We start from the raw sequence: 11,023 nt of genomic DNA on the forward strand, positions 1-11,023 counted from the left end.
AGACAAGGTGTCAGAATTACATAGATCCAACAACCAATTGCACTTAGTGGAATTTTGCCGATTAGTCATTCCTGTCAAGGTAACTGCCTTCCCAGCTAAAGAACGAACAAATAAATTGCATTATCTAAGAACAAAGTGAAAATTACAAGTCAAAAAATAAGAGGATAGGTGTGTGATATCATCTACAATATTCAAAGTGCTTAAAGGAGTACGCAATTGGTAGTTAAGATTCTTTATCAGTTGCTCACAATCACTAATTTCCACCATGAGATAATCAAACCCTCCTACAGCTGAAGCAAGACGACCCTCTTGGATTCCCAAAGCTTCTCCCTCGATGGGTGAAGAGAAGAGGGAGGGAAATGAGACCGCAACTGAAGAAACTCCCCTATGATCTCCCAGGACAGAACCCAAACCTCCCATTTATTCTTGAGGTCAGCATCTGAGTTTAATTTGAGAACTCCTGTAGGAGAGGGCTTTCAAGATTGGTTTGAAGTACTCACAGTAGTAGCAGACTCTCTCTTCACATCCTCTCTTCACATCCTAAACATAACAGCCTTGGTAAGGAAGTGAGATAATAAATTCCAACTTTACTCAAACTTGATGAAGCCATAAATTTATAAGAAATAATATTAGTAGTTGACAACCACCAACTAATTTAAGTCCAAACCATGAAATCCTGAAAAGGGAAACTTTACCCCCAAAAAGTATGCTATAACAAAAGTATAAATTCTCCCCATACCTGAGAAAAAGAAAAACACATAAATGGTCCAACATAACTGAATAATTAGAATTTTCCATTGTTAAAACCTTAAGGGATCTTGAACTCAAAACAATAAAAACATTGGAAGCATCAACTGATGTTCGTCATCCTTAAATTTTAATGAATAACATATTATTTCATATTCTTCACTAGAAAGGAAGGGAGAGTTTGGATCTTTTATTCACAAGGATTCAAAAAAATTTGATATTTTTTTCACACTCTTTCAATATAAATTTAGAAGAGGGTGGTGGGAGGATCATTTTGAACACTGAAAACGTAAATTAGAGATCGATCCCCTTCTAAATTTGTGGTTGAAGAACATAAAAAGAGCATAGTCCCCTATTCTCGCACGTAAAAAATCCCGACTCAAATTAAAAGAGTAGGGGGGAATGGGTATGGCTCTTTCTTTTGGTACAGTAATAAGTTAATTTATCTCTTGAAAAGTGAGAGTGGGTGAATTCTAAGGGGACCAGTTTAAAGAAATTCTCAAAGACATACAGGTCTCTAGAGACCACTGGAAATTAAAGGGTGGTCCCCTTGGCATCACTTTGGAATTGGGCACCTTCATGGTCCAAGGACCCTGAGAACTACAACTATGAACCCTCACTTATATTTATAAATTAAAAAGGAAAGGCAAATGACAATTTTCTTTCGATTTGATTCGTCAAATGACTCTTAGATCCCTTCGTAGTGTAATTCATAACTATCATTAGTACAAAGTGTTCTAAGTATCATTTGGCCAATTACAAGAGGAGGAAAAGGTCATTTGCCCATATTTATATGATTTACACAGACGTGTAATAAATAGACCCACACACAAAAAGCCCAATCTAATGGTGGAAAATGAAAGCAATATATAATAAGATGCCCTATTTTTCATGTTATTTGTGTAGACAACCATGAATTGATATTCTAATGCTTTGCAGTACCAGCTGACCCATCTTTTGTCTCTCCTATGGTGAAAAGAAGAAGAAGAAGCTCCTCTCTAAAGTATATTTTGTCTTTCCAGCTACTAATGACTTTTAGGGTTTCCTTTTCTCCTTTATCTTTTCCAATAAAAGTTTTACTGTTTCTAAGCCACTTTTTGATATCCTTAAAGCCTCTCAATCTCACTTTTTAATGCTTACTAACTCTAATAAACTACTGATTGAATATACTGGAAATCTGAAAGCTACCCATTTGTCTAGAGACAGATGGTTTTAATTAGAAAATAAATCAACTTATTAAACATAATTAGCCAGATTCGTTTCTCCTTCCTTAACTTTCTGTACAAAGAGAAAGGCCATGAGAGGTAATGATGCAAAACTCCAAGATTGCAAATCCCTTTACCTTCTTTCTATATGAATTATCTAGTACAGTTATTTAGATCCTTTCATGTGCATTTTCATGATTCAACCAGAAGGAATAAGTTAATAATCTTAATAACCCTAGAAGCTAATTAAGTTGGTTTAATTACTTGTTCTTCTTCTTTTTCTTAACTTGTTTATTTACATGGGGTCACTTCTGGTCACATGTAATGCATCTAGATTTGTGCATTCTTTGGACATGTTAGGAACAAGTTTGTAATGAGTGCTGAAGAACCATCTAAGCTTAGACATAAGCGATGAAGATTCCTCACTTGATTACTAGAAGAATTCATAGAATAAGAATCATTGTCAGGAACAATTGGAAACAGTGCTGTGAGTTGAAGGGGAGCATACATATATTTGTTTATAATCAAGTTGATCATGACAAGTTAATAGAAAATTTGAAATAATACTTATTTAAATCCCTTGACCTGCCACTTCCAGATTATTATATCTGTTCTAGCTAGGGCAACCCAAATCTAGATTGGTTTCACATTTTAGTTTGTTTCTCTTTCAAAGTTCAATGTAGAGTGGAGAGTGCTAATTCCTAATTACATAGATGTAACAAAACGAGCCTTTGTTAATTCTCAAATCAAGGAGATTATATGAGAAAAATTGGAAGTTTTGTTAATTATTTTTAGTTTACAAAAGCTTAAATGATGAAAAAGAATTTGGAAATTGATCCAATGAGGTCACAAGAAAGCATACTAAATCTAGCTTCGATCCTAAATCAGATGAAGTAAATCTTCTCTTAGATTAGTCAAATATAATTATAGAAGTCTTCTTGAACCTGATACCCTAACAAAGATTATCCATTTTTAAGGCTTTTGAAAAGAACCTTTGATCCATGGATTGCATCATGACCAAACCCTAAATAGGAGCAACTTTCCTTGGCTACTTTGACCATTCTGAATATAACTTGTGGGAAGAAACAGTGAAGAGTGAATAGGGCAGAAAATGAAAACGAAAATGACATATAAATATGGGCTTTAATTATTGGTTCATTTCAATCTGTAATCCAAAGCTAAAGAAACCAACCCATCTGAAATTTATTGCTAGAAAAGGATCTAAAACCAGTTTGAATTGGGTTGGAACAAAAAACATAAAACCTGATGGTAGATTAGGTTTGTATAGCAGTAGGTTGCTTCGGGTTCAGTAAAGCCATTTCTGAGCCTTTCAGTGATTGATAGACTACATAATTATGGCTAGATCTTCATCCAATGGTAGTCATGTTCTTAAAAGATTACTTAAAGGTTTCTGGAGAAATAAAAATTTTTCCCCAGTTTGTCTCGTTGGGTGTTCTCACATGGCTAGGGATTAAAAATATCTTTACAGTAGTAGAAGATAAAATGATATTTAATTATTTATGGAAAAGAACAGCTTTGGCAACCCATCATACAGAGAAATGACAGAGAAGGTAAATAGAAAACGATTTTTCACTAGAAAAGTATATCTCTCAGAGGATAAATAAATTGTTCCTCCCACTGAAGTTCTTTCCCATACCATCTCACTCACGGGTATGCCTTGGAATTTAGAAAGGTCATTAAATATATGAAAAGATTAGAAGAATGTTCTTTCAATTTCATAAATATATTCCACCAATTTCTCTTAAACCCATGAGAAAGAAAATGGTAGCTCAGATCAAATCATAAAGTTTGGAAATGCTCTCATGCATATAAGCCTTTTTCTTTTAAACCCATATCTTGTAGAAATTGAATGGTTAAGATCAACGCATAAGTGGGCCCCAATTTAGTATAGGGATTGAAAAGGGCGACCAACCACTATCACTACACTTGTAGATCCATCAATAGATATTAATAACCTATGGGATCTCAAAATAGTAAACTTGGAACAACCCAGTATTTTTGCTGATAAGGCATACGTTTCTTAAAGTTACAAAACTCACACAGAAAGAGAGAGAGAGAGAGAGAGAGAGAGAGAGAGGAGAGAGAGAACTATTAGCTTTTGTTTTAGTGATAGTGTCATATGTTTCTGTTTCTTAAAGTTAGAAATCTGTAATGAATAAGAGTGAGAGAGGGGGTGTTGTATTACATCTTTAAGTGGGTGCAGGTAGGTGGAGTCATCAGGAGCAGTGGAAGTAGAAGGGAAGAACAAAGCCTCTTTCCTTTCTTCTTGCTGCTTTGTTTGATATGGAGTTCACTGTAGAGAGGTGTGAGGAGATGGTGTTGTCTGTGGATTCTCACAAGCCAGTTCCTGCACCTTTCCTGACTAAGACCTACCAGCTTGTTGATGATCCTCGCACGGACCACATTGTCTCTTGGGGTGAAGATGAAACCACTTTTGTAGTTTGGAGACCACCAGAGTTTGCAAGGGATCTTCTCCCAAACTACTTCAAACACAATAACTTCTCAAGCTTCGTTAGGCAGCTTAATACTTATGTAAGCATCTCAAACCCCTCCATCCTTTTCTTCTTGATATATGAGTTACTTCTCTCTCTCTCTCTCTCTCTCTCTCTCTCTGCTTGCATGAATACGGGTGTTGGAACCTCTCATGCAGTTTGAATTGTAAAGGCCTTGGTGTTGCTTATGTTAATGACTAATATTGATAGAGAAGACACTTACTGGGATCGTAATCAAAGCCGTATATACTTGTTTTTCACTTCGTCGAGTAAAGTTGTCCAGAATCATTTCATTTGGAGAACTTTTCTCATATGGATTTCCTTTAGAACATTCAGAGAATTTTTTTTTTGGGTGGGAAAAGGGGTTTTTTTATGAAAAAGAAATTATATTTCTGTTCTTCCAAGGAAGAAGGTTCTTGACCTAGTTCTTGGAGTTTGGAAATCAAACCTGGTCTTTAAATGATTATCTTGAAAAAAGATTTTCTTTTCTCTCCCTTTTTCTTTCCTTTTTCCTCATTTATTATATATATATGCAGGGATTTAAGAAGATAGTTGCAGATAGATGGGAGTTTGCAAATGAGCTCTTCAGAAAAGGAGAGAAGCATTTGTTGTCAGAGATCCACAGAAGGAAGACCACACAACAACATCACCAACACTACTTTGACCAACCGCCACCCCAATTCCTTCATCCAGATGAAAGTGGCTGTTGGATTGAATCTCATCCATTACCATCACCAAAAGGAGAAGCTGAAGTTTTGTCAGTTCTCACCGAGGATAACCAGAGACTGAGAAAGAAGAATTTCATGCTCTTATCGGAACTGACACACATGAAGAAGCTCTACAATGACATTATCTACTTCCTTCAAAACCATGTTAAACCGGTGCCAGCAGATCAAAGATCCATTAATCCAGGAGCTTATAAGGTGGCAGAAGTGGATTCTCCTCAGCATCATCAAACTCCTTATGGCCTTCAAACCTTCCAAGTTCGTGGTTCAGGAAGCTGTTCAGTGACTTTAACTGAGGAATCCAATGACACTGTCAAGCTATTTGGGGTCCCTCTCCGTGGCAAGAAGAGGCTCCACACAGGAAAGATAGATAATGAAGAATCATGAGGAGAGATCGCATTCATCAGTAAAATCTTGTCCACTCATAAGGGAAGCATTGTAAATAGTAAGTGAAGATTAGAGCTTTAATTAGAGTAAGCAAAAATGTTTCAACATCAGAATCATTAACATTAGGAAATTTTTGTTCTCTTTCTTCATTCCTCGAATTTAGAATCTTTGATCTTTGCATGAAATTCTGCTTGGTTTTGGAGATCAGGGACAACAAATATTATGGTGGGCCGACGTCAATACGAAGAACACAGGAATATAAAGGGTGATGATGATCATAAAGATCAATTTTGGAAATTGGAAAACTAGCAGGATTCGCTTTCCTTAATGGTATCTTGGACCAACTAAGTTGGAATTAATGAAATGTTTACCTTATTATTAAGCTCCAAGTGATTAAAACCCTGACTTTATTCTAGTTTCCTGGTCTTTCTATTGCCCTTCAGTGTGAAATTCATGGATTTTGATGGGTTTTTTTTTAATCAATTAAAAACAGGCAAACATGTTATCAATTGGTAAATCAAAATGTAAACAGTTAAATGGTTAATGGGTACATTGATCCAAGAGTTACCACCTTGGTTTGTCTGCTAGAAATTTTGAGATTTGAGCCTCCACTCATCATCATCATCACGCATCATATATATAATATTAGAAAATAGATAGAAGCTAACTTTTCATACTTACTCCAGTTTTACATTTAGAGATTATTCTTTTAAATCATCTCTCTCTCTCCCTCTCGATAAATTTTCTGATTGAAAGATATACAGTAGTGTGGAATGACTGAAGCATTGTACACTGAAAAGCCTGACTTTGAGAGCTTCCACTGATCACGAAATGAATTGAAGGACATGATATATAGAAAAGAAAAAGAACAAATGATTGTTGAAGAGAATGTAAGAAGGAAAGTATTGGAGAATCATTTCAGGGTGTGTTTTACATATTTGTCATGTGGAATCTCTCTTGTTTTCTTGCTTTCTTTCTTTCTTTCCGTTTCTAAAAAGAAGAGAGGCTTTTTCAAAAAAGGAGCAAACAGTAGCTGTTAGAGGATGCAATAAAGAGTTAAAGAGAGAAAAAAGAAGAGATGGCAAAGATTGCTTCGGGATTGTGATGTACATGTTATGCGCTTCTTTGTCATCTCCTCACACCCTGACCTGGCCTCCTCGATTTTGTTTCCTTCTTCTTCTTCTAGCTTCGGTTTTACCCTTTCGATTCAACTTTCAAGTTATTCTCTACTCTCTTATTACTCTATTACCTATACGGATCTACCGTCTCACTACAAGAAAAATGGCCTACAGCGGCATTTTCAAAATGACACTGTTACTCCAGTACTACTGCCACAACATGGCTCAACAGCTGGCCGGTGAAATACTCCGCTGCTATACTTATCATGTTGCTTGAACGTACTGCACGCTGCCATTTATAAATTAGGGCAACAATCCTCTTTATTGTTGGAGTGTTGTAAAGGGATAACATGGGCATTACTGTAGATATGGATTTCCTTCCTAAATGTGCGGTGAAATAAGGATTTAGGATAATATTCTAGATAGAGAGTCTCTACTCGCTAGGGTTATGACCAGTGTGCATGGACCAATCAGAATATGCATGGAAACATTATTAGGGTGGGAGAAGCCATTTAGCTACTTTCATGGGCCTATGTTTAATTAGGTGTCACATGTGAAACATTGATCTTTTTGCCTTAAAGGGAAATAGTTTCCTCTCTATCTTTCTGTCTTGTTTAAATATAACATAGAAGTTCTTTCACATTAGGAGGACAAGGATGGATTCATAGGAGTCTAGTATATGTCATGCTCCTTTGATAACCTTTTTGTGTCGACACAAAAACCCTAGCAAGTTGAAGAGATGAGATAATTAAAATTATCAACTAGAAAAACTAATCTAGCCCACAATAAAGTACTAGCAATACAACATTTTTGTTACTTAGACCAACCTTTTGGAAAACCAAATACAATGGATACCCTAATCAGTAAGATCAATGAAGTAATAATTAATGCAAAATTAGCCAATTGAAAAGTAATATTTAGGTTTTTAATCTTCCAGTCATGGTAATATCATATTTGCGAGGGTAGGGGGCATCTGTGATAACAACATTCTTCAATTGGAGCTACGGACTATCAAGTAGGGTATGGAGAAGATAGCGATGATGGGATTGCCATGTGTGGAGGTCTATCCTGCTTTAAGTCCATCAATTTTAGAAAAAAAAAACATATTAATTTGCCCTGTTGATCCTCTTGATCCATTCTTGGTGATAGAGGTGGGTATGGTGCACTTCGTTGGGAGGATCATAGAAGAGTTGCATTTGTAGTCGCTGGTCGGCTGGTGGTCGTATCCAAACAAATATCATTCTTTGCTACTTACTAGGTGTACTAAGTGGTTTACGAGAGACTAGAGCTTGTTGTATCCTCCAAGTGCAGATTCTTTTTTTTTTGGTAATCAATCAGTTTAATTAGAGAACTAGACTAGCCAAGGGAGCAAGAGAGCTCCAAGTGCAAATTCGCTCAAACTAAACACACGGTGTTCAGTTGGTCCGGGTAATTAAGGTTATTTTTCAAATTACTAATACCCCACTTTCATCAAAACAAAAAATTATCCCTTACCCACTACTAAGTTTTCTCACCATTTCTGTTAACTTTGAATTTAAAATTATGTTATTGCCTTTGGCTTTAAGGTATATAATGTGACTATAGCGCCCGCATCCTCTCAAACACACGGTCACTTTTCTACTTAACTCTTAGGTGGGTGAAGGAATTCTCTCTTCATCCATCTTATTCCTACATCTTCCAACGAGATTTTTGCATGATCTGTGGTAAGAGAAAGTTGCTTCGCAATCCCTTCGACCTGATTTCATGCTTAAGAACAACAGTTCAGTAACTCCAAACCAATTGAAACCTCAAGTATTAAGATTAAACAATGTATCTGAATAGATACAAAAATTCCAAGATCTTTTCTTCCATTTGGACTCAAGTTCCTTGTTTATGCCAATTTTTTCTTCTGTTTTGGACCTTAGAGAAATTAGTATATATACTTATCCTTCGTTTAATCTCTGCAACTATTTCCAGCATCTCTTTGCAACTATGAGAAGCCCGTCTCTTCTATCTCCATCCTTCAATTTTCGTCTCCTCTTCATTCTCTTGCCCTACTTTTGTTATTTCCCGTCTTCAACAACCCAAAATTCTCTACACAAAGGATTCTTTTGTTAATCTGTTAACTAACAAACAGTAGGGGTTTCTTCTTTGGAATTAGGGTTTCTTTGTTTAAATGCCGAAACATCAAATGAATAATGCCTAAACAGTCTCATATATATTGCCAATGAAAGCCAGAGAAACCAAAAATATTTGGAATTCGCAGGAGCAGTTGAGCTCTTGGCTTCCAATTGTAGAAGATAGTGAAGTCGCAAGAGATGAAACGCTTTATATTCTTCATTGTCTGTATATTTCAGAGATGGGTATCAAGAAACTTCTCAGCATAAATGGTGATTTTATTGAAGAAAATAAATGGACTCTAATTCCGGAAATCTTGAAGAAAGCATTGAAATTCAAATATAAAAAACTAAAATTCTTGTTTTCCTAAAATAAAGTTGAGCTTTTGGTGGTGGTTGATTTCAGGCTGGGGGAGGGGGGACGGTGGTCATCGGTACGGGAAGGGGTGTGGTGGATTGTTTCAGGCTAGGCGTAGGAAGAAGATATGTGCTAAGGATTGGATATGAAAAGGACAATGTGAGCAAGGTAAAACATTCACCAAGTGCCGCATAATTCTGCCTAGTTTGGTGACTACTGAACAGAAAGTTGCACCGAAAAAACGAAATTAAACATCACCAGGAAATTGCTAAATATTGTAGAAAAATGCCAAAAAGAGAAAAAATTGGCAATGAACATGCAAAAATGTCCTACCAGTGAAACAACAGATCGAAGTCCTTCTTGTTAAGAAATCTAACCTAAATGCACATCAGAATTGAAACAAGAAAGAAAGATACCAAGCATGACACAGGATGTTACTTGGTTCGGTCCTAAGACCTACATCCAATGATGAGTTGAATACTCAACAAGCTATGCAATCATCAAATAGCAAAGCAAGGTTACAACCCTAAATCATGAAGTTTTACTCTATACATGGTCCAAGATAGAATACACAAGACCAAGGAATGACTGGCCGCCGGTAAGGGGAGTCGGGCCGAGCTGTATCTCCCTTCTGCAGGTGAGCCAAGAACACCAAAAACATGTGCTAAGCATTGGATAGGAAAGGACAATAGCAGATGCTATTAACCTCCATTAGAGCATCACCCAAGATGAAGAATTAGGGCACAATCGAAGGACCACTCTCAAAACCGAGAGCAAGAACCAGAGAGAACGAGTGAGAGAAGATGAGAGAATCGTATGAGCAAGCAACTGAATTGATGCCCTAAACCCCCAAATACATGGTATATAAACATAAGGCTGAAAAGACCACTTTGCCCCTCAAATTAACCCATAAGACAAACCCAGTCCCAAGTTAAAGTAAAAAGACAAGTATACCCCTGTTTACATATACAACACTTCTATTACCAATAAAATCCTTGATTTGATGTAAAAGATTGAAGAATTGAAGAATTGAAAGAAGAATAAGAAGACGATGAGCTCAAAAAAAATTAAACTCTACAACTCAAACTTCAACAGCAAAATCTAGATTTAAAAGGTACGAAATATGCCCGAAACCCTTTTATTGTTCTTCACTTCTTCTCTTCTCTCAACGCTGGAATTACCGCCTAAATTTGAAACTCTGAATCACCGGAACCACCGCCTATATCACTTCTTTTTATTCCATTTAAAACCTAAGTGAAGATGAAGATATAAAGACTTCACAATTAAGTTTGATTCAAGCTTATCCCAATTCTCACATGCAAGTGACGCGTGCAACCCACTTGGAAAAGAAAAGAAATATCTTCTCTTGGGATTGTATGAGTAACTGGATGGAAATGGGTTGAGTGAAATTCCACGTGTAGAGTAATTAATGTGGGTTTTCCCATTATCTTCAATTTTTGTATTCTGATTTTCAAACTAAACAAATTATCGTTTAAATTGGCGAAACCTTGCAAAGATTTCGCTGTTTCGACAATCAGAGAAACGCAACATCTCATCGAGATGTCACACCTTGAATGTGAGTGAGAGGGATGGGGGCATATTACACACCTTAAGGGCAATAAAATAATTTTAAAGTCAATATTAACCGTAAGTCCGAGAAAACTTAATAACTAATAATGAACAATTTTTTGTTTTGTTGAAAGTAGTTAACAATAATGTTTTCTACTCAAGTGGATAGACAAAGATTTCACCCAACACAAGTAAGGTACCGGTAAAACACTCAATTTTACCCAATATGTTATTTAACATCTCGATTCAATTCCTTTTTCTCTTTTATTTTTTATTTTTTATTTTATTTCCATCAATCCATACTT

At 36.1% G+C, this 11,023-nt stretch overlaps 1 protein-coding gene across 1 annotated transcript; it reads left to right on the forward strand.

Annotated features, from left to right (window-relative positions):
• The first annotated feature begins 3,978 nt into the window (after positions 1 to 3,978).
• On the forward strand, positions 3,979 to 6,192 carry LOC149010025 (heat stress transcription factor B-4-like). The gene is made up of 2 exons (XM_089162820.1): positions 3,979 to 4,505; positions 5,002 to 6,192. The coding sequence occupies exons 1-2, from the start codon at positions 4,257 to 4,259 to the stop codon at positions 5,575 to 5,577; spliced, it is 825 nt and encodes a 274-aa protein (XP_089018946.1). The 5' UTR covers positions 3,979 to 4,256; the 3' UTR covers positions 5,578 to 6,192.
• The last annotated feature ends 4,831 nt before the right edge of the window (positions 6,193 to 11,023 follow it).

Source organism: Hakea prostrata, chromosome 7 (genome assembly GCF_041222555.1).
Source record: "Hakea prostrata isolate BN-2017 chromosome 7, UWA_Hpros_2, whole genome shotgun sequence".
In the NCBI taxonomy this organism is placed as follows: Eukaryota; Viridiplantae; Streptophyta; class Magnoliopsida; order Proteales; family Proteaceae; genus Hakea; species Hakea prostrata.